The following is a 23,352-nucleotide window of genomic DNA, read 5'->3' on the forward strand; positions in this document are numbered from 1 at the left end:
AAGTCCTGGATATCCTTTTAAACCCTGAAAAAGTTGAATAAATCACATTTCATTATCAACAAATGTTAACTGCAAAAGTAAACTAGATAAGAGAACAATGTGTGTTTAACCCTGTATTTAAATGTTTGTTCCAAACCTTTTCTCCAAACAGGCCCTGTGGAGTGAAGAAATGGACATAGTAAATAGCTAACTTGAGTATCATTCGTGTATAAAAGTGTCTAATGTTTTTTTTCTTGGATCTGATCATTTAATAATTCATAATTCATTTTATATAATTCAATCTTCAAATATTTACTTTATCCTAAATATACACGGCTGTCTTTTTTTTGTTTTGAAAATTAATGCATACTTTCAGCAAGGACGCGTTTAATTGATTTCGATTTTTGATATTTATATTGTTACACAAACTTTCAATTTCAATTAAAAGCTGTTCATTTGAAGGTTTTATTAATCAAGAATCCTGAAAAAAAAGCATCACAGTTTTCATAAAAATATCAAGCAGCACAACTGCTTTCAACATTGATAACATTAAGAAGAAACGTTTCATGAGCACCAAATCAGCACGTTGGAATAACTTCTGAAGATCATGTGACTCATAAGATGAGAGTAATGGCTGTTGAAAAATATTTTTGATATTTATATTGTTACACAAACTTTCAATTTAAATTAAAAGCTGTTCATTTGAAGGTTTTATTAATCAAAGAATCCTCAAAAAAAAGCATCACAGTTTTCATAAAAATATCAAGCAGCACAACTGCTTTCAACATTGATAACATTAAGAAGAAACGTTTCATGAGCACCAAATCAGCACGTTGGAATAACTTCTGAAGATCATGTGACTCATAAGATGAGAGTAATGGCTGTTGAAAAATTAGCTTTGTCATCACAAGAATAGAACATTTTAAATTGTACAAATATTTTACAATATTATGCTTTTTACTGAATTTTTGATGAAATAAATACAACATTCTTGAGTTTTCTTTCAAAAGCTTAAAAAAAAAAAATCTTACTGACGCCAACATTTTGAACAGTAGTTTAAAAGTAAGATATTTTAAATTGCCAATTCAAATAAATAATAATATAATTATAACTTACCGGCATCCCTGGTAGACCTGGGGTCCCTCTTTGACCTGTTGGGCCAATATCCCCCTAAAAAGAGGCAGAAATTCTTCTATATTCTACATGCCAACAGTCTCATTGTACATTTACATGCACATCTAAATACTGTATATCACCTGCTCTCCCTTCAGCCCCTGTCTCCCTTTTTCCCCGGTTAGGCCCTGCTCCCCCTGAAATAAACCAATAGATAGAAGTCAGACACAACAATTAACACTTTCAGTATTTATGCACACAAAATACTTTTCAGTTTCTTCTAGCATTTGATTAAGAGGAATGAAGGTACCTTCAGTCCATCTCCCCCTGGAGGACCAAGTGGCCCAAGTTCCCCGTTCTCTCCCTATAGACAGAAAGAAGAGTAAGCCTCAAGGTTCTCAGTTTTGTCAGTTCTAATATGACATTTCCATTAAAGCCCCAAACCTCAAAGCCTTTTTCACCGCTCTCTCCTTTCTCGCCTCGAATACCTGGTAAACCCTGAAACAATAAATGTAGACCACTGATGAATATTCTCATCGTCATATATATCATACGTACATTACCCATATGTATTAATTTACATATTGTCCTGGTCTGCCAGGAGGTCCAGTCTTTCCCATTGCTCCCTGTTGGCCCTGTTACACATCAAACAAAAGCTGCTTATGCAGTAATTTGTGATGAACATCATACCTTTCCAGGTTAAGCAGCATTTAAAAATGACTAATTAATAAATAAGTACCTTCTCCCCTCTAGGTCCTCTGAGATCCCTCTGACCAGCTTTTCCCTTTTTCCCCTAATAGTCAAAGAATAATTTAAATGGTTCTGTTAATGCTGGAAATGTTTCCCCACAAACACTAAAAAATAAAAAACCTTAACACTGTACTTACTCTCTTCCCAGCATGCCCAGGTTTTCCAGGAGGTCCATCTAGACCATCATTTCCCTGAAAAATCAGAAAAGTATATATACAGTAAGACTGATTGTTACAGTGATTAGTCATAATATTTTCAGAAATTAACAGAGCAACTAGAGAAGGAAAAAGTGAATGTTATGATATCAGATCGCAAATTCAATCCTAACATATGATGAATAAAGAGATTTAGATCACTCTGACCTTCTGACCTTTCGGTCCATCCCTTCCCTGAGGCCCAGATTTGCCACTTGGACCCTAAAACATTAATAATACATAATAAAACAGAAATAATACATAATTCCCAGTCTTCAGGTGGTGAAAAAATATCACCATTTAGTTGCTGATTCATTGCAGAATTTTCCTTGATATTAAATCACACAAATACTGACTTGTGGGCCTGGTGGGCCAACAGGGCCATCAGCTCCCATTTCTCCTGGACGTCCCTGGAAATAACAGCACAATGCAATTAAATTCATAAATACATTTCTGAATTTTGATCATATGCAAAGAACATTAAAATATTGCTATTTAACATAATATGACTAAATATGAAAAAAAGTTTGGACAATATTATGTTGAAATTCTACCTCATTTCCTAGTAATGCAGAGGGTCCTTTGTTACCAGGAAGGCCCGGTGGTCCCTAGACAAGAGACAATCATCAGCTGACATCAAGCAGATTTTAGACACTCGTTATAAAAATTCTTCTTTAATTTAGAGCCTCACCATCTGCCCTGGAGGTCCTTGTCTTCCTGGTTCACCTTTAGGTCCCTCTTGTCCCGGCATACCCTTTGGACCCAATAAGCCCTCGAGGCCTCTGGGACCCACGGCTCCCTGCAATATCAGTATTATTTATCCGCTGAAAATCTAGCACTGTAACCGGGATTTACCTTGAAATGGTTAGCCGTACTAACCTGAGGTCCTGCCTTCCCCATAACCCCTTGTAAGCCACTCTGCCCAGCTATTCCCTGTAGATGAAACAAAAACATAATGACTTTAATTTGACATTGAGAGGTTCCCCTCAGTTCTTGTAATCTTATATAGCAGCCAATATATATGCAAAAAAATGCAGAAATGAGAGAAATGCAGCATCTCTTGTCTTGTTCCCAGTTCACAATTCAAATGTTATTTTACCCAAACTGTTGTATCATGGAAAACAGTCATTGATTTTACCCGATTGCCTTGATCTCCTGGATGGCCAGGTGCCCCAGGTGATCCAGTTTCCCCCTTATGAAACAAAGAGCAGGTCTGTTACATTAAGAAATGCACAAGAGTAATCCAGATCTATTACAAGGAAACTTGATGAAAGAAACCTGAGGAAGAAAAGGGAGCAATACCTTTGGGCCTGGTAAACCATTTGCTCCTGGTGGTCCCCGAAGGCCTATCAAACCCTGCATTAAAAGCCAACTTATAAACTTAACCAACCAACCGACTCCAAAAGCGCGTTTCTCGTCAAAAACTACAATCATGTAAGTTGATTTAGGTGCATCTTATATAAAAATCATACCTCTAGACCCATCAAACCCGATGGACCAGACTTTCCCATCAATCCATTCTGACCCTGGTGAAGAGACTATCATTATTCTACTAAGTATTAACAGTGCACAATAGTTAGGTTGGTCTGTCCAACAGAAATGGGTTTTGCTCAGTAGGATCACTAACTTGTGGTCCAATGTAGCCTTTATTCCCCTTCAATCCTCTCTCTCCTCTGTCCCCCAAAAATCCAGATGGGCCTTGTCGTCCAGAGAATCCTCGATGTCCAGGGCCACACTGTTTGAAGATGAATACAGTTACTTCACTTTGTGTAGAAACTGTTCATAGTATAGACCTTTACAGCTCATCGAATGAAATATTACTTAGTATTACTTAGTACTGTGCAATTATTTTACCTTTTGTCCTTTAGGCCCAGGGTCACCAATATCACCTCGAGGTCCAATACCTCCCTATATATGAAACATCATACTCATTATAATTTATTGTAATGCACTTTAAAAGAGCAAGGATGTTTAAGATATATACACTACTGCTTGGAGTCGGTAAGATTTTTTAGAATTTTCTGGAAGAACTCTCTTATGTTCACCAGGGCAGGGATGTATTCATTTGTTCAAAAAAATCTAATAAAAATGATAATATTATGAAATATTATTACAATTGAAAAATTACTGTTTTCTATTTCAATCGATTTTAAAACATCATTTATTCTTCTGATGGTAAAGCTGAATTTTCAGCAGCCATTACTCCAGTCTTCAGTGTCAAACATTTCTTATTATTATCAGTGTTAAAAAAAAAAACAGTTGTGCTGCTTAATATTTTTGTGAAAACAGACATGTGTAATGTTACAAAAATATTTTGTAACATTATACATGTCTTTTCTGTCACTTTTGAAGTCCTTGCTAAATAAAATCATTTGTTTCTTTAAAAAAACTCAATGACCACAAATTTAGCATAGTAAGGCTTAATAATGAGACTTGAAGCCTCATGTAATCACTGTCACTGACCTCTTTGCCACGTGGTCCTGGTGCGCCCTGCATTCCCTGAGAGCCCTGAGGTCCCTGATCTCCCGGATGGCCATTTGGACCAGGCTTCCCAATGGGTCCAGGTGATCCCTAAAATCAAATACCCTAGTTAAATCATTTAAATTGGAAAAACACTGGAGTGTTAGCTGACCGATTTGGTGGTTTTGATGGATGCATTTAAATCAGTATTAACACTTACATGTTCTCCTTTTAGCCCTGTTGGCCCCTCAAAACCAACTGGACCAGGATGGCCCTACAGCAGAAAGAGTGAATAAACTGTATGTTAATTTTACTAAAACAAGATGGGGTAGCTAATGAATCACACTTTTAACAAAAATCTCTAGCACTTATGCTATGTTCCTTATCTCAAAATATTCTCATGCCTTTGTTAAAAACATACTAAACCAGAGATCAAGTTGCTTTCATTTTTGGTAAGCTGCCCAAGAAAAGAAGAAGTTGATTCAGGGAACTCAAACAGGATGCCTCCTAATAGCAGTTCATTCTGAATAAATTGAAATGAACCAACCTGTGGTCCATCCAATCCAACAGATCCAGGGTCACCTGAAGGTCCTGGCAATCCCTAAAGAAGAGCATTATAAATCAAATGCTTAATCCTGTGTTATGTAACATGCTTTAGTAAATTGAAATGCTTACAATACCTGCCCTCCTTTCTCTCCTGCTTGACCAACCATTCCACTTGTTCCCGGTGAACCCTGAAGAATAGCAGAATATGATCAGAATCTCAGATTGTAACTTTCTCTTAAAATTCTTTAAAACTATCCTAAAAATTCAATAATCAAAATGAGGGGTACCCACTCACTGGCAATCCAATTGGTCCTTGTTTTCCCTGTGGCCCCCGAGGCCCCTGGCCCCCGGGGGGGCCTGGCTTTCCAGCTGCTCCTTCAATCCCTGGCAGTCCTGAGGGCCCCTGAATTGACACACAAACACAAAAACACAAATACGTGTACAACATGTAATGAACAACAATTCCTCAAATGCGATGATCATTCGCAGTGCTGACTGCATAAAAAGCACAATGTTCATCAGCATTAGGCAATCAGGTTCTTTCACAATTAATATAAAATATATAGAAATTATTTTATGTGCATTTCAATACAAAATGCACATACTATTTAAAATTACGTATTATATGCAGTACATGGTGTATTACATATAAACAAATATTATGAAATATTGCAGTTTAAAATAACTTATTATACTTTAATTACTTTCGATGTATTCCTTTTTTTTTTTTGCTTCTCAAAAATCTAAATGTATAATTCAAACTGAGGGCTACGTACAGGCAGTCCTCGCAAGCCAGCAGGTCCCGGTTCCCCTTGGCGACCCTAAAAAAAATGTTGAAAACATTATTGATAACCTCTCTGAATATGAAAAACAGTGCTATTGAATTATTTAGCTCTATGAATGGAGAAGTTACTTCACCTGTGGTCCACGTGGGCCCCTCTCACCAGCCGGGCCTGGTAAACCCTTAAAAGGTTAACAAGGTAACAATTGTTTTAGAGAAGAAGTGACCAAAATGTCATAACATTAATGATAATTAACAGATGACATTCAAATCAACTTACAGGTGGACCTCTTTGCCCTGGTGGACCCAGAGGACCCCTGATGCCGGGTTCACCCTGCAGATGCACATTCACACAATATATGTGATACGACATCCAGAATGATCAGAGAAAAATTCATAGTAAAATATTTACAGCAGAAAGCTCTAACCCTCTCTCCAATGTGACCTGGCTGTCCACGAAGGCCTGTGGCTCCTGGATAACCCTGAGAGCAAGAAAACAGCATATAGAATCAAATCGCTGCTACAAGCCGATCATGAATTTTCATGTCAGTCTGGACTGGTTTATGCGGGATAGTGCCACTTACATACATGCCTACAGGCCCTTGAGCACCTGCAATGCCTGGTTTTCCAGTGAAGCCCTTATAACAAACACACACAGTGGTGATATATGTGAATACTATGCATTAATTACATTATTACAGCAATACAATACTTTGAGAGGCTTACCTTCTCACCAGGAGGACCTTGAGTGCCATCTTGGCCTGGTCGTCCAGGTGGGCCCTAATGAGAGGAGAAACCATGAACTGGTTGCATTTTCAGTAGATGTTAATCAACAAGAATGAAAATGCTTTTGAATTTGAATTTAAATCACAATTCTGTGATGGTTTACTTTTCAAAGTTTGACTACTGTGTAAAATGTTCATTTTTCCACAGTCCTTGTTTGTCCTGTTGTTATGCTCACCTGTGAGCCTGGAGGGCCTTGTTTTCCTGGTTCTCCGATCATGCCCTTCAGGCCCTTTAGATGACAAATATTACAGAAGATATATGATATATGACATGACAAATGAGTGAAAGACTAAAAAAGTCCACAATGAATATGGTTTGATGTAAAAGGAATACAAATATTTAGGATTCTTAACTATTTCTAGGCTACTAATCTAATTTGTGACATTGACACTGTTAACTCCTTTTAGATTAAAATGTTCTTTCTTCCACTGAAGCACAAGATGTTCTTTAGATCATTCTTAAATGATACTGGATCACATCATCATCAGGTTTTACACACACTTGCTCATGCAACGCATGTGCTGCTGTCAATAAAGCAAAAATGAGACAAAATAAATACTAAGACATTCTGAAATTCATTCTGATTATTCAATTAAACATCTTACTAAAATTACTCTGACAATTGAATTTGTAAAGGTACCCAAAAATATAAAACAGACACAACACACAAGATATAGATATATGATTCAGTCTACCAGTTTAACACTTACAAAACACATTTCAGGCTCTTGCTGTCATGCTGAAAAAGATCATTCCTCCATGACAGAAGGACCAACCCAACAGGATGTTTAAGACCTTGTTAAGTTTAATAGTCTCTGATCTTTCTGACCTCGACATGCCTGTATCAAGTGTTTCTCCTTCTTCTGAGGTCTAATGTTGGTAATAGCTCTTTTAAAGAATCATCTGCTATCATTACTGACCAGTCTTTACAACAAGCTTTTATTATAGCAGCAGTCTGCTCTCAACTGACTAATATATCTCATAGAATATTTTGGTTGATGAGAAACATACATTAGGTCCTTTATCCCCTGGGCTTCCAACAGAACCAGAAACACCCTGCAAGACAGATACATAAAATCAACACAATTTCGATTTCTTTCTTTGGTGTAATGGTAAAGCAAAGATTCATATATGATAAATCACTATGACTGATTAAAAAAAACAAACTTGATATTAAATGTATGAAATGGGAACCTGTGTACCAGGCTTTCCTTCTGGCCCCTCGGCACCAACTGGACCTCGTAAACCCTGCAAAAACAGCAAAGTAAATATGATCAATTCAATAAAACGTGAACCAAATAAATCTGGACTCTGTTTACTCAAATTCAATTTCCCTACCACTATTCCAGGTACACCAGGGGGACCATGTTGGCCTGCTCGACCCTGAGCATACAGAAACAACGTGAGTGAATGTGATCAAACGACACAGGACCACTTACATATTGTTTACTCATAACACATAATGTTAAATATCTAGCTTATTCATGAAACAAAACATATGAATAAATCTGAGACAGAATTTAAAACTGGACATTTAATTAATAAATATTTCTCAAATTAATGTGATTCATGTGAATTTTTCCATTATTGACTTTTTCCTTAAATTGTTATTATGGTAATATAATTTTTAAAGGGGTCATATGATGCTGCTAAAAAGAACATTATTTTGTGTATTTGGTGTAATGAAATGTGTTTATGCGGTTTAAAGTAAAAAAAAACACATTATTTTCCACATACTGTACATTATTGTTTCTCCTCTATGCCCCGCCTTTTTGAAACGCATCGATTTTTACAAAGCTCATCGGTCTGAAAAGCGAGCTGTGCTGTGATTGGCCAGCTATCCAGTGCATTGTGATTGGCCGAATACCTCAAGCGTGAGACGGAAATGTTACGCCCCTCGCATACTGCTGATGCCGTGTCCCGGCCGGAGCGACGAGACAAAAGCATTAAAACCCATTACAAACGAGGCATTTGTTGCATCCAGTCGAGACATAATTACTGATTATAATGACTTATACTGTCTTTTTACGGCTGACTCTGAACTTTTATAAAGAATATCTCTTTGGATTTGAGACTTTAGTCTTTGCAACTTTACAGATCTTCTTTATGCACCAAGAGCTTGTAACACTCTAAAGAGAAAGGAAAAATTGAAATCACATCATATGACCCCTTTAAATGATATATGGATTTTAGATGTATTTGCAGGTAGATGCATTTTCACTGGTGGTCTCAGGATTTTTCAGATTTTTATATGAAACAAATAGCTAATTTACTCTGGATCCTCTGAGTCCTGTTCTTCCATTATCACCAGGTTCACCCCTGCTGCCCTTTGTTTCCAAAAAAAAAAAAAAAAAAAAAGGAAGAGATGTTATTGATTTAGGTGCATATATTAGTAGGACACAGTGAAAGAGCCTTTGGGCAGCATCATTTTTTTAGAGGAGCAATCACAGGTGGATTGATGTAAAATGGTGAGCTACAAGAATGCTTTTGGTGTGACCGTTCCACCTGAAAGTCATAAAGCACTCTGACCTTTTGACCCTCTTTTCCAAGTGTTCCCTGAGGACCTACTTCACCATTTATACCCTGTGGGGAAAAAAGGGTGAGAGAAAAACAAATGTATTTTGTCAAGAAATCTTATTTTGAACCTCAGTTGTTAAAGATTATGCCATATATGCATATAAAGAATATAACTCCCTGGCAAGACACAAACACATAACTGAGCATTATTAAGCAGTATCCATAAACACCAGGATAAGGGTGATTTCTCTGTTAATAAGAAGTAATCACTGTCCCCAATTCAGTTTTCCCAAATGGATTTTCTTTTTGGCTATAACGAATATCTACTTTATAGTTCGATATAGTTAGTTATACTTAGAAGAAACACAGTTTGAAGAACTTTATTTTTTTCAAGTTTTCACAAGTGTCACGAGCATGATTTATGACTCAAGATTTACGACTCACCACTGTCCCTGGAGGACCACGTTTTCCATCATTGCCTGGATCCCCCTATGAAAACAACATTCTTTATACTGTCAAGATCAATGTAAAAATACACAAAAATAAATTGTCAATTAAATCAATCACCTTAGGACCAGGTGGTCCAGGAATCCCTTGAACACCTTGTAAACCAACCGGTCCCTTAAAAGAAAAGAAAAGAAAACCATTCATGCATAATATTTACTACAATATAAGAAAGGATACTAACACCAGTTACTAGTAATAATGTTTAAAACTAGCAGTTCAAGAATATTAAGTGATTTACTCACTGGAGGACCAGAAAAGCCAGTAAACCCAATTTCTCCTTTTGAGCCCTATTAAAAAAAATGACAGAGGCATAACCAATAATTACACTACAACTATAGAAAATAATGCTTTTTATGGTAGTGTCCCCTCCTGATTCACTAGGGGGCAGTATAGGTGTTGAATTTCTATATATAAACAGTACACACAAATGAAATGCATCATAAATACTTCAGTTGAAGGCTTTCTTTACCTTCAGGCCAGTCTGTCCTTTGTCTCCTCTGAGGCCAGGAGCACCAGGAAAACCCTGCTCATGGAGGCAGAAAAATTGCTTTATACTATATTAAATATATTATAATCCTGTATGAGGCAGTTACAGGGTCATGCATTTCAGAATATTATGTATCCTCATACTGTACCTCATCTCCTTTCTCACCAGGGGGCGCGGTGTCACCTTTGTAACCACGAGGACCCTTGAGCCACAACCAGAAATATACAACATATTGTCTTCTGCAATTTAAGCTCATATGTTCCACAGCTACAATTCATAGCTTTACCACAATCTATCCGAAAGCCATATTCACACTAGTGTCCCAACTTGAACTTTTACAACTAATACAAAAGCTACTACAGACATCCCATGCCCTTAGTCTTACCTGTAGGCCAGGAACCCCTGGAGATCCTGTCACCCCATCTGGACCTTTCTCTCCATCTCTTCCTTGAGTCCCTGCTCTGCCTCGAACACCCTTTGGTCCAATGCCACCCTATTATAAAGTGTTTACTTGTAACTAAATCCTGTAGGCACTTTGCATAATTCTGCACCAGTTTTTAAAGGTTTGGGGACAGTAAAATTTTCTTTTGGAAGAAATTAAAACTTATTCATCAAAGATGCATTAAACCGATCAAAAGTAAATACTTTTACATTGTTACAATGCTGTGCTTTTGAACTCTCTATTCATCAAATAATTTTGTAAAAGAAAAAGGAAAAGTATTGTGGTTTCCACAAAAATATTAAGCAGCACAATTGTTATGAAAATTGATAATAATAAGAAATACTGCTTGAGCACACATAGAATGATTTCGATTTCTGAAGGATCGTGTGACACTGAAGACTGGAGTAATGGATGCTGAAAATTCAGCTTTGCCATCACAGGAATTAATTACATTTTAACGTATTAAATAGAAAACAGTTACTTTAAATAACAAATAATCAAATAATGGGGGAAGTCGTGGCCTAATGGTTAGAGCGTCGGACTCATAACCCAAAGGTTGTGGGTTCGAGTCTCGTACTGGCAGGGCAGTGCTCTCTCCCACCTTCAATACCACAACTGAGGTGCCCTTGAGCAAGGCACCGAACCCCCAACTGCTCCCCGGGCGCCGCAGCATAAATGGCTGCCCACTGCTCTGGGTGTGTGTTCACGGTGTGTGTGTTCACTGCTGTGTGTGTGCACTTTGGATGGGTTAATGCAGAGCAATAATTCCGAGTATGGGTTACCATACTTGGCCACATGGCACGTCACTAAATAAATGCAGCTTTGTTTAGTATAAGAGACTTATTTAAAAAAATATTTAAAAAATCGTATTGACCCCAAACCTTTGAACAGTAGTGTACCTCATAGTAACATTTAACTGTTGCTGAAGATACCATTGAACTCTCATTGCTATTATGAACACACACCCACATACATACCCAGACACACACAAAAACAGAGATATTGTAATGAATAGGTACCATTTCGCCTCTTAGGCCTGGTGGTCCTGACTGACCTGGGTCTCCAGGCAACCCCTTCAGGAATAAAACAATTAAGCACAGTACTGTATATACCAAACCAAAAACACTCAAATCTAATCTGTCTGTAACCATTTAATCATTCATCATACTACAGTAAACCGCACTAGTCAAAGATCCACAATGACCCCCAATATAGTTGGAGGTCATTGTAAAATTCTTTCATACCCTGCAACACAGGTTCTCTAACAATTCAGTCTTCATTAAAAGTGTTCTGTGTGTTTGAGTTTGTACTCACAGGTAAACCAGGTCTCCCCGTCTCACCCATTGGTCCAGGGTGTCCTGTCTGTCTCTGCAGGACATCAGAGGGAAAGGGTTTAGTGAGAGACCACATGCATATACTATACTGACGTTTTGCTAATTTATTCTAATTTCAAATACTCACTGGCCATCCAGCTGCCAGCAACTGGTAAAAAGATGTTTTCTACAAAAATAAAATAAAAGAAAAACATACAAAATATGAAATATTGCCTTACCAACTAACTGAAAAAAGTGTTAAGATGAATTACAAAAATCACTAAAATGAAAACTAAAATAAATTAAAACTAAAATAGAAATAAAAATGACAAAAGCATATAACAAAGTTACTAAAACTAAAATTAAAATGAACAATGAAAATATAAAAAAATACCAATACCAAAAATTGCTTATATTTATTTAAAAACATTTTTTAAATGTATTTATTTATTTTATTGTTTTGTGACTGTTTACACTCTAAAAAATGCTGGGTTAAATACAACCCAGTGCTGCGTAAAATAGGGACAAACCCAGCAATTGGGCTGTTTTGACCCAGCGGTTGGGTTAAATGTTTAACCCAACCTTCTGGGTAGTAACCCAACCGCTGGGTCAAAACAACCCAATTGCTGGGTTTGTCCCTATTTTACCCAGCACTGGGTTGTATTTAACCCAGCATTTTTAAGAGTGTAGGCTGTCTCAATTTACTCATTTACTCCCACATGTGGCATTCACTGTGTAACGAATATTAAATGAGCAAACAAACAAGTGGTTTCAGACCCAGCATATGCATGAATGCATAAATACAATTCAGACTGCATACGAGAGATGATGGGAAGCTCTGTACCTGACTGGTGTTAATAGGGGAAAAAAACTGCTCAACAACAAATCCTCAATCTAAACTCTTGTAACACTTAATGCCTGTATGTTTCAATTCCTCTCTATAAGAAACACAAACAAAAAGAGTGCTGAAAGGCATGTCTCCTGTTCAAATAGAGGAGAAGAACTGAGAGACAGTGTATGCTGTCTCTGCAGTGTGGCCTGGAAAAGCTGAGGCCTCGAACCCACATAGACACACAGTCTCTGTCACACTGATATTAAATCACCCAGTCTGCCTCCGCTTTATACAACATTTGTCTTGGCAAATGCTCAATTTGGCAACAGGGCAGAATTCGGCTCACTGCTGGTCCAGTGAAGGTGAGTTTGAGAGAAGTTCGGGAATCGGACCTCCCAGTGCACTTGCCTGCCACATGTCCCACTGAAACAGAGGGATCTAAACATCTGTCAAAACCTCCTCACAACACTGCAACCATTCTACAGAGTGCAACCTGGGTAAACAGCAAAGCACCATCAGCACAAACAATGTCTGTAAGGGTTCAGTTTATAATATTTCAATGACAAATCATCCCTAATCACCACTGAATACACAGAGAATCAGTCCCATTCAGCCACATCCATCTAAACACGACATATGCTATGGGACAAATTATATAAATCAGAGATGAAACAGATAGAAAGGCTTTTTCCTAAGCCTTTTTTATCATCGATCGTAGTGAAAAAATCTGAGAAAAAAGGTCAAAAAATATTTAACCCCTTAATTGTCACTCACATTTTTGAACATAGACATGAATGAAAACATTTTGTAACATGATTTTGATGTACCATTTTCATGGTAATGCAATATCTGATTCTAAAATGGTTTTCAAAGGATGAATTTTGAGATTTGAAGTTTTCAATTGATATATAATTTTTGATAATTTCTAAAGTGTGATAGAGAAAAAGGCAACGAAGAAGTAAACTTAGGCGTCCCACAGAGGGGACGGGTGACAGTTAAGAGGTTAAACGTCATTTATTTAATAAAAATGACATGCAGTGAAAATTTACACAGAAAATTGTGATAATCATTTTTGCCAAAAATATGTACAATTGACTTCATTTTCCTAAACAATAGCCAAATTATACATTACACCATATGAAATCTGACCTTCCATATTGAAGCACTTAAATAATTTCCATAATGAACTGGGCTAAAATAAAATTCACATACAGTAATGACTTTTTCATATAAATAATCAAATCAAATCTAATCAAATTATCCCTCAAGTGAAAGTACTTCAAATTGTGAAACCTGAATAAAATATTAAAACCCAATACAAATCACAAAAACAGTCTTTGAATGTACATAAAGTCTCACTCTTTAAGAAAGGTACAACTCCCTCACCTACCACCCATGGCTCAATATACACACACATGGCTCCTCTTTGGAGGACTAAACTCATCCATCATGTTTGAGGATTCTGCCAAATGATGATGAAAAAACAACATTTAGATATTCTCCACACACACACACACACGCGCGCACATATGCACACGCACGCACACCACACACACACACACACACACACACACACACACACACACACACACACACACACACACACACACACACACACACACACACACACACACACACACACACACACACACACACACACACACACACACACACACACACACACACACACACACACACACACACACACACACACACACACACACACACACAACATTAAATAATGCCAAGTTGCAGCTGCACAATCATAATAAGCAGATATTCACAACCGTTTTGAGTTCTGAGAATCTACAAGGAGGTCAAACCTGAGGTTTTACAATTATACTTAAATATATGCTCAAAAATAGAGAGTCACAAATAGAGAGAATACAAGGTCTGGCAGGAACCATCCAGCAGTTTGAGAGACACAGGGCGGTGGCTCACTGCTATAGATTCATGTTTGGTAGGGATGGGCAGGATGATCGACTAATTTATCTAGAGAGAGAGCAGGCGGCTCCTTGTGCTTTCGTATCGCTCTCACGGTACTTTGATATCATACAACGATCGGTCTGCGCAGCGCCGCTTCATGTCAAAGGAAACGAATGAACACTCCTAATATGTGTGCGTATTTGCATCGCTTTGACTGCTCTCAGTAGAACCCACCTTTGACAATTGACCAATCGTCGATTATGTACAATGCCTGCACGTTATTGGTCAAACTACTTTTCGATCATTACCTCCAGCAAGTATGAAATCAAGAAAACAAAGCAAAACCGGGATATTTTAGGCAATATACAAATCCTGGCCAGGTCATGTCCCGTAAAAATGGCAAGTATGGCCAACCTAGGGAAGCCTAAGCTATAAGAGATTTACCAGCTAGATAGACAATTCTCCAGAATATGGCGTATTAAGGCCTACCTTAAATGCAGCCCAATCCTCCTCTGTGTTCCTACAAAGGTAGAGGACTGGGAGTCCTGGTGGACCTGGAGGTCCTGGTATGCCTCTTGGCCCATCTGCTCCTTGGTCTCCTTGAGAACCCTGGAATGACATACAGGTACAAATCAGCGTGATCCCATAATCACCGAATATTATAATGTAATGTAAATTCCTTACCTTATCACCCTTGTATCCAATATAGCCCCTTTTGCCTGCGCACCCCTGTGCAAACAACAAAAGCAATCTTAAACCGAGGGCCCTGCATATGAAGAATATTTATGGGAATTTGGCATTTATAAAAAGCATTTAACCACAGCAAAGTGCAAAGCTACTGTCATCAACCATCAAACTTAGTTTATAGAGGATTGGTTTCCATGTTCAAATTTAAGCATGGAAATCAAGATACAGTAGAAGACTTTGAATCTCGAGTCAATTAATATTTATAGGTCCATGCCCTTTTTAATCTTATGTATGTTACGTAATGTGACACTCTTAGACATGCCAATTTGTAGAGTGCTGCCAAACCTCTAACCTTCTGCAAAGTGCACATTTAGCACTACAGCCTTATATTTGGGTCTCATAGTGAAAGGCTATCATTCAGAAAAGGGCAGATGTAGTAATGTTTGGTTATAGATGTGAAGCATATTCAAAGGAATGCTCGTCTAAACTACATTAAAAGATGTAAAGATTACATAACATTCAGCTTTCGGCAATGATGTATTTCCAATGACCAAATTAAGTTTGAATACATAGTGAGATTAAGAATTAGTTCTCAGACTAGCAATTTAATGTGACTTCAATTCAGTATTCTGTTTCTTGCTCAAACAACAAACACTGTATGTTTTGCAAACTGAAAACTGGGCACGTTTTCAGTTCCAACAGACAGGGGGGGGGGGGGGAACACAGCTACTGTAAATCACAAAAGACATGACATATTTTTAATTTGCACTAACATCATAGTAGCTACTTGTTTTAGTTTCAGTTTTTTCTTAAGACTGAAAAGCTGAAGTTTTCCATCCTGGAATACTTGATTCTGATTGGTCAAATCGCAGCATTTAGTGGCTAGATAATTCCTACAAAATATTCCATTGGTGAAGGGTGAAACCGTTCCCCACACATATTTTGTATATGGTTCAAGTTTTTCATGCAAATTTGCCATGTTGACCAACGGAATGAACCTTGGTTTGAAAGTGACTTCTATGTGAGCGGAGCTTTGTGCATCACTAAACTATTGACAGTGGGCCATTTTTTGCTGATGAGATTTCACTAATGTGACTGTGCCTTCAGTCTGCTCCCAACTGAAAATGATGCTACTTTCACATCTATCGTTTCATACAAATGCAACTGTGTCCCAGTCATCACAGGTAGTGCAAATGGCTTCAGTACTGATTTTAGGTTACTGGAATTTTGTTGCAATGTTCATCTTATTGCTTGGCCAATAGTTTTGTACATTCAAATGGACTATTTTTTAAAGAATATACAAGTAAAATGATAAAACTTTTACATTAACTCATTTAATTCATTCGAATGTACTTATTTCTATACATCATCCCTCTGAAAAGAGATTCACCACTATAATTAACTTAAGTTTGTTTTCTATGGCATGTATTGAAATGATACTATGCATATAAACTTCTATTTTTTTCAAGTCTTTGGATTCAGATTCCAAATTGGCACATATTATTGGAAGAAAATCATGGAAGAGCACATGATTTCATCAGGATTTAATTGTGGTAACTCACTATTCTCCCTGGTGGTCCAACAGGCCCTGGAGGTCCACTGAGGAGCCGGTATCTCCTTCCATCCATGCCTAACATAACATCACCATGTTTAACTCCTTTCAACTCCTTTGCAACTCCTTTCTTGCTTGAGTGCTTGTAGTCAGCTTGTCCTTTGCCTACAAGCGATTCATATCCTTTTTTTGAGTGAACACTGACCAAAGGCTTTTTATCTACTTCGAAGCCCTTTGAAGGAAGTAAGAAACCTTCTTCAATCAGCTGGTTTAACTCAGGATGGACTGTAGGCCTGACCAGATCCTTCTGACCAGCTGATGTCTTCACATTCAAAATAGAATCCAGGTCAGCAATGTCCCCAGAGGGCTTCAAAGGGAGCCGCTCAAGACGGCCTCCACCCAAATCTGCTTTCAGTTTTTGAGAGGTGAAGTTCTCCTCTGATGATTTGAAGGTGGTGGACTGGATCTTTTTTTCACCGGTGTCCTTATACCTGCTATGTATGCTGACAGCGGGAGACGTGAGAAGGTCAGACTCGTCCACCACTACAAAGCCACGAACCGAATGCTTTGAAGTTCTGTTCGAATCAGACGACATGTCCCATTCACTACGAAGATCTTCATTCTTAGAAGAGACACTGGAGTTCTGGAAGAGAACAAAAATAAGAGATAGAACAAACGAGATACATTAACAAAATGCTAAGGGGATAATCCATTAAATATTTCAGAGCAAAAACATGCTGTACTCATTAATCATCTGCAATCCAGTTTAACCGGGTATAATGTTGCACTCAGGGTATTTAAATCATTTTATTGTTATCCATTTCAGCACAAACTGTTTGCACCCTATTCCCTAAAGGTGGTGCTGCTTAACTGGTACATATTGTGTACATTTGTATTGATTATGGCAGCAGTTATTCATCTAATTATGGAGAAAAGCATCCAAAACATCCAGACAGGATGGAGTTGAGCACCCTTTTTGCATTTTCATTTTAAACCAAAAACAAGTGGCAGATGATCACCAAATCAGGTACCATAAAAATTAAGTGCATATTGCACAAAGCAGAAAAAAACGATCAATTGCGATAAGGCAATGGCCTACACGTGATTCTGAGCTCAGAGACCCAGAGGCTCCATCCTACTGTCCTCCTCTCTTTCTCTAACAATAAGCTACAGAGAAAGAGCAGTCAGGCACTTAACACTGTAAGGCGGCTGCCTCAGATGAGAGGGACACTTGATCCTCTCAAGGGTGACACAGCTCCCCAAATAATTGTTTTACCCTCCTCAGTGCTAGAGGTTACATCTTTGGCTGGAACTGTACCGAACACTGGAACAACTCCTGTGAGAGAAGCTGGAGCAGAACCAGATGCTACAAGACACAATTACACTTTGTTCAGAAGATCAGCCAGTGGGATGTTTGAGAGGAAGTGAGTAGATGCTCTGCATATTCCATGTTAAAGGTTTCAGTTGCTATAGTTTCTACAATAAACACCAAAAATGCTACTCTGCTATTTTATTCATACTCTATTGTTCAAAAGTTTGGGTTCAGAAATTAATTCGGTTTCAAATATTAATAGAAAATCTATCCTAATTTAAAGACAACAAGTTGATCAAAAGACTGAATCCAATATTTGGTGATAATAAAGCGTAACAAGAGATTTATAAGCTATTTTTATAGGCCAGTCATTTTTGTGACTTTGTGCCATTTCGTACCAGATAAAACCATTTTAAAACAAACTTCCTGGTTAAACATTTAAGCTCACTAGTGTGATAAACATTTATTTAAAATTGACAAAATTATCCACAAATTAGTGCATAAGCTCGGATCAAAGAGGCCGAAGATCAATCAGTTTCTTAAAGAAATAGAAAAATCTACCCTAATTGAAAGAAAACATTGAATTGACAAAAAGATTGAATCCAATATTTGGTGATATAGTTTCAAAATTGATAAGATATTTTTGTAGGCCGGTCATTTTTGACCAGGAACACCACAAGTGTAACAAGGTGGGGGAAAAGTACAAAAACAATCCAAAACATTTTGGTAAGTAGTTATACCCTGTGTGAACAGGTAGCAGGTTTTTGTCCAGTGCGATAACATTAACTACCATTTTCAGGAAAAAGCTTCTTCTGATCAAAATGACCCGAACACAGCATAAGGGTTAAGCAAAACATTTTACAAAAATAAGTTTGCAAGGCTATAGAGACAAAGTTTAAAATTAAGTTAAAAAGTTTTTTTTTTCCTGGTCGTCAAACTGCAATAAAATACACCTATAAGCAGGTGTGAACAACAACATCTGTGTGAACCCCAGGGAAACTACTGTAACTTCATACATCTACTGAAATGACCCAGGGACAAGTTGTTGAACAGACACAAAAATTACTCTGAAAAGTGAACCTAGTTCTGGGAAAAGCTTCAGTATCGTTTGCAGATGTCACTTGTTTTTTTTTAAATTCGTCATGCAATTCATTTAAAACATTTACAAGTATGACTTATGAGTCCAGACACTTGCTGAGGCCATTGACCATCTGCACTACATTGTCATTTGTGGTTTACCATCATTTATTTATATTTTATTTAACAATGACACTTCTGGTTAGATGCAGTTTCATTGGCTTTGTACTGTACTTGACAATGTCAATAAATCTGAATCAAACTGAAAGTCTATAATGCTAAATATCTAAAACTGAAAGCGACTGAGACATCAATATCAGATAAAGCATCTGCCAGTGAGAAGGTCATAAATACTAACTCAGTTTGGAGGTTTACAGATATAAACAAATGTTTCACAGAGACTGGAAAATGATGAAGCACAATGTCAGAGTTTGGAACGCAAGGCCCTGGGCAGAATATTATCAGTGTTCATCACAGCTGACCCAACAGTGAATAATGAAAGAGAGACGCCATAAATCATGGTTAAGACACAGGTATGAGGGAAATCCTTGCAGGTCATTTGTTGAGGAACCCAGCAGGGCAAATCTGACACTCCCATTAAGAAAGTCACCTGGAACATTTTTGTGGATCATCAGAAAGGAAATCAGGGTGCAATTGGTAAAGAAGAAGAACACTAGACAGTATTCAGTTTACTTGGCTACTAATGACCTCAGCACCTCAGGTCAATCAGATTATCTAGACCAAAACACTCACTTAACATGTTGTTGACCTCCAATTTTTTTGGTGTCTTAAGATCTCCATAACCTCCATTCAAACTGCAGTTTCCAACGCATTTACCCTTTTAGTTTATCCCTGTTCAGTAAGTGAACATGTTCATGGGAAAGTCTCCATTACTTATTAATGAGCGATTAGACAAAAATCTCTAAACTCACCTTTCTGAAAGTTTAGACATGTCAGCTTATACAAGAGCTGTCTAAACTCAATACAATGTGATAATATACATTTGCACTTTTTGCCTTTAGAATACATAAGCAAATAATTCAATAAAACCAGATCATAAAACAACTTTTAATATATTTTAAAAAAATCCTTTTCATGTTGTTTTACACAATTCTTGCGCAAACATCCAAACAAAATCTGACCATCTAATAACGAATAATGAATTGAAGCACAGTTAAAAGGAAAGACATGTATTTGTTTCCTACCATGGCTTTCCATTTGCCCTCCACATTCATTCCAAGCAGGAGCAGATCTAGTACAAGGTAACATCCCATACAGACACAGCACACCATGATTGCTGGAGATACACACTGCACCACAGTCTCTGTAATCCCTGCTAAAGATCCCAGACAGTGCAAGCTTTCTCCAAGTGCCCTCCCAGAGAGAGAACCTCCCAGACACAGGAGCTGTGCCCAGGCTTCACACACTCAAGCCAACTAAGCCTTCAGGCAGCCATTAAGGTGAACAGCACCCAAATAAAATGTGCAACATCCACTTGTCCTATTTGTATCCCATTTGAATTATGTCTGCAGAACAAAATGGGATATTAGGTCATCTTGAGGGTGACAGAGGATATACACCACTGTTCAAAAGTCATGGGTCAGTAAGATTTTTTATATTTATTTAACTTATTTATTATGAAACAAATCCCTTATTTTCACCAATGCTGCATTTATTTGATCAAAAATACAATAAAAATATTAATAATGTGAAATATGATTACAATTTATTTAAATAACTGTTTATGGTTTTAATATATTTTAATATTTAATTTATTCCTGTGATGGCAAACATGCAAGCTCAAGTCTTCTGTCACATGCAACATTACAAATGTCTGAATCCTTGCTAAATAAAAGTATTCTTTTTGTTTTATTATTCCTTCTGACCCAACCTTTTGAACGGTAGATTATGTACTTTGTAATCTTGGCTTCAATTTAGAAAATGGGATGAAACCAATGTCTTTTAAGTTGGGAGAGCTTAAAGCTGCTGAAAGTATCCAAGAATAAAAATTCTGTCATCATTTACTCACCACCACGTCTTTCCTTAAGACTTGCTCTCTTCCGTGGAACACAAAAGGAAATGTTTAGCAGAATGTTCATGTTGCTGTTTTCCATACAACAAAAGTCAATCGTGAGCAAAGGTACAAAAATTTCAAAAAACGCACCATAAAAGTGCTCCATATGACCCATGCACTATATTCCAATATTCCTTCTGTGACTAACAGAAAGCTAAAACACACTCCACTGCAGCTCTCAAATCTCATTTGGCTAATTCTGAATACGAAAATTGGTTATGAGACACATGAACCAATGACGTTTGGCATTACTGAAGTCAAACCTTTGACATGCTACAGTGGGTACGGAAAGTATTCAGACCCCCTTAAATTTTTCACTCTTTGTTATATTGCAGCCATTGACAATGTGAACATGAATGGCATTTGAAAGCTACAGTGGTGAAGATTGCCAATGGATACATTTCTGTTTTTCCACAAACATAGAGACTGGTTTCAAAAGACTTGGAATATGAGTCATATGGGCTGCTTTCATGAGCTTAATAGCTTGATAGATAAGAGAGACAAAGAGGACACATGCTTGGAAACTTCATATCAGACAATGTCAGTTTTACAACCAAATTAGAAGCTACTTTAGATTTTACATAAACATAAAGGTTTTCTCCATCACTGCGGAACCGTGACAAATAGAAAACACATTCAGACAACTAAAGCCTGTTGAGACTGACACACACGCACACAAAAGCAGCAGAGAAGAGACAGATTTATGAAAGCACTGGTGAACCATCAATTAGAAATGACAATTTGTTCCAGAAATAAACTTGATGAGGTTGGTTTAATTCAAAGCAAGTTTTTAAGCAGACCTCCAGCTCAAATAATCAAAGCAGTGGGATGCTGCGTGACCATGAGGTCATTAAAACAGAGAGGATTAGTGGTAATGGCTGCCATAGTAACAGAGGTAACTCAAGGAGATCAATCACAGATGAAGACTCTCTTGCCTGACTTTCCTGTGGGACCCTGACTCTGAGGTTTTCACAATTTCACTGGCGGTGGGTGTTGGAAACCATGATTCCACATAGCATAATTAATCAGCAGCAGAAACCACAAGGAATAATGGGAGATGGTCTTTTCATCTGACATATTCAGTGTGCACGTATCTACCATGGGGTTAATAAGTCGGAGACCAAAGGGAAAAATCTTTTTAGCATTTATTTCTCATAAATTCTTTTATTACAAATTGCATTATTTAAAACTGTACATTATTTGAGTGAAAGTTCCACATAATTTTTTAATGTATTGGTTATAGATATTAGGTATGTATTTAAAATAACAACAACAACAAAACCTAAATCTTACAACTTAATGTAGATTTAGCGGAAAGATTTTCGCCTAAAAATGTATTAAAGGATCCCAGGATTTTAATGTGGACTTTTAGACCCCACTGTATGCATGTTTATGAAATCATGAGAATATCCAAGGCTGAATATTAAAGGGGTCATATGATGTTGCTAAAAAGAATATTATTTTGTGTATTTGGTGTAATGAAATGTGTTTATGCGGTTTAAGGTTAAAAAAACACATTATTTTCCACATACTGTACATTATTGTTTCTCCTCTATGCCCCGCCTTTCTGAAACGCGTCGATTTTTACAAAGCTGATCGGTCTGAAAAGCGAGGTGTGCTCTGATTGGCCAACTATCCAGTGCGTTGTGATTGGCCGAATACCTCAAGCGTGTGACGGAAATGTTACGTCCCTTACCATATTGTGATGCCGTGTCCCGGAGCGACAAGACAAACCCAATAAAACCCATTATAAACGAGCCATTTGTTGCATCCAGTGTGGACATAATTACGGATTATAATGACTTATAATCCGTGGCATCGCGCCGCGTAAACATAAAACCATGTCTGCATTTGTGGTCGTGTCCTCTTTTGGAAGACCAAACAAAGTAGTTCTGTTTGAATCATCAGTGGCAAATTCTGTGAGTTCTGTTCTGTGAGTCAGAACAGCCGGCATTGTAGTCTACTCTCCGAGGATCAAGAAACAGTCCTCCATAAAATGCGCTGGACACATCTGAAT

At 37.5% G+C, this 23,352-nt stretch overlaps 2 protein-coding genes and 1 long non-coding RNA gene across 3 annotated transcripts in view; all 3 read right to left on the reverse strand.

Moving 5' to 3' along the window:
- The window catches only part of LOC107681222 (collagen alpha-1(XI) chain-like), a 13,227-nt gene extending 5,377 nt beyond the window's left edge, over positions 1–7,850 (reverse strand). Inside the window, exons 1-32 of the mRNA XM_016477435.1 lie at positions 7,812–7,850; positions 7,621–7,665; positions 6,785–6,838; positions 6,550–6,603; positions 6,408–6,461; positions 6,252–6,305; positions 6,104–6,157; positions 5,961–6,005; positions 5,819–5,863; positions 5,338–5,445; positions 5,177–5,230; positions 5,044–5,097; positions 4,717–4,770; positions 4,500–4,607; positions 3,891–3,944; positions 3,664–3,771; positions 3,509–3,562; positions 3,339–3,392; positions 3,175–3,228; positions 2,916–2,969; positions 2,728–2,835; positions 2,591–2,644; positions 2,393–2,446; positions 2,205–2,258; positions 1,980–2,033; positions 1,832–1,885; positions 1,674–1,727; positions 1,537–1,590; positions 1,403–1,456; positions 1,236–1,289; positions 1,096–1,149; positions 137–154 (exon numbers count right to left, since the gene is read on the reverse strand). Coding sequence (XP_016332921.1) covers positions 137–154; positions 1,096–1,149; positions 1,236–1,289; positions 1,403–1,456; positions 1,537–1,590; positions 1,674–1,727; positions 1,832–1,885; positions 1,980–2,033; positions 2,205–2,258; positions 2,393–2,446; positions 2,591–2,644; positions 2,728–2,835; positions 2,916–2,969; positions 3,175–3,228; positions 3,339–3,392; positions 3,509–3,562; positions 3,664–3,771; positions 3,891–3,944; positions 4,500–4,607; positions 4,717–4,770; positions 5,044–5,097; positions 5,177–5,230; positions 5,338–5,445; positions 5,819–5,863; positions 5,961–6,005; positions 6,104–6,157; positions 6,252–6,305; positions 6,408–6,461; positions 6,550–6,603; positions 6,785–6,826 — 1,770 coding nt within the window. The 5' untranslated portion in view covers positions 6,827–6,838; positions 7,621–7,665; positions 7,812–7,850. The remainder of the gene's footprint in view (positions 1–136; positions 155–1,095; positions 1,150–1,235; positions 1,290–1,402; positions 1,457–1,536; positions 1,591–1,673; positions 1,728–1,831; positions 1,886–1,979; positions 2,034–2,204; positions 2,259–2,392; positions 2,447–2,590; positions 2,645–2,727; positions 2,836–2,915; positions 2,970–3,174; positions 3,229–3,338; positions 3,393–3,508; positions 3,563–3,663; positions 3,772–3,890; positions 3,945–4,499; positions 4,608–4,716; positions 4,771–5,043; positions 5,098–5,176; positions 5,231–5,337; positions 5,446–5,818; positions 5,864–5,960; positions 6,006–6,103; positions 6,158–6,251; positions 6,306–6,407; positions 6,462–6,549; positions 6,604–6,784; positions 6,839–7,620; positions 7,666–7,811) is intronic.
- A 96-nt stretch (positions 7,851–7,946) lies between these two features.
- LOC107681231 (uncharacterized) lies at positions 7,947–9,195 on the reverse strand. Its single transcript, XR_001633232.1, has 3 exons — positions 9,139–9,195; positions 8,883–8,936; positions 7,947–7,992 (listed from the first exon to the last, which is right to left on the reverse strand). It is a non-coding gene; the product is annotated as an uncharacterized LOC107681231 (long non-coding RNA).
- Positions 9,196–9,552: 357 nt separating this feature from the next.
- The window catches only part of LOC107681216 (collagen alpha-1(V) chain-like), a 20,038-nt gene continuing 6,238 nt past the window's right edge, over positions 9,553–23,352 (reverse strand). The window contains exons 6-17 of the mRNA XM_016477429.1: positions 16,883–17,515; positions 15,318–15,362; positions 15,123–15,242; positions 12,024–12,062; positions 11,877–11,930; positions 11,582–11,635; positions 10,506–10,613; positions 10,269–10,322; positions 10,103–10,156; positions 9,876–9,920; positions 9,694–9,747; positions 9,553–9,615 (exon numbers count right to left, since the gene is read on the reverse strand). Coding sequence (XP_016332915.1) covers positions 9,553–9,615; positions 9,694–9,747; positions 9,876–9,920; positions 10,103–10,156; positions 10,269–10,322; positions 10,506–10,613; positions 11,582–11,635; positions 11,877–11,930; positions 12,024–12,062; positions 15,123–15,242; positions 15,318–15,362; positions 16,883–17,515 — 1,323 coding nt within the window. The remainder of the gene's footprint in view (positions 9,616–9,693; positions 9,748–9,875; positions 9,921–10,102; positions 10,157–10,268; positions 10,323–10,505; positions 10,614–11,581; positions 11,636–11,876; positions 11,931–12,023; positions 12,063–15,122; positions 15,243–15,317; positions 15,363–16,882; positions 17,516–23,352) is intronic.

The sequence above is a fragment of the Sinocyclocheilus anshuiensis genome, unplaced genomic scaffold (genome assembly GCF_001515605.1).
Source record: "Sinocyclocheilus anshuiensis isolate Anshui unplaced genomic scaffold, SAMN03320099.WGS_v1.1 scaffold1495, whole genome shotgun sequence".
NCBI lineage: Eukaryota > Metazoa > Chordata > Actinopteri > Cypriniformes > Cyprinidae > Sinocyclocheilus > Sinocyclocheilus anshuiensis.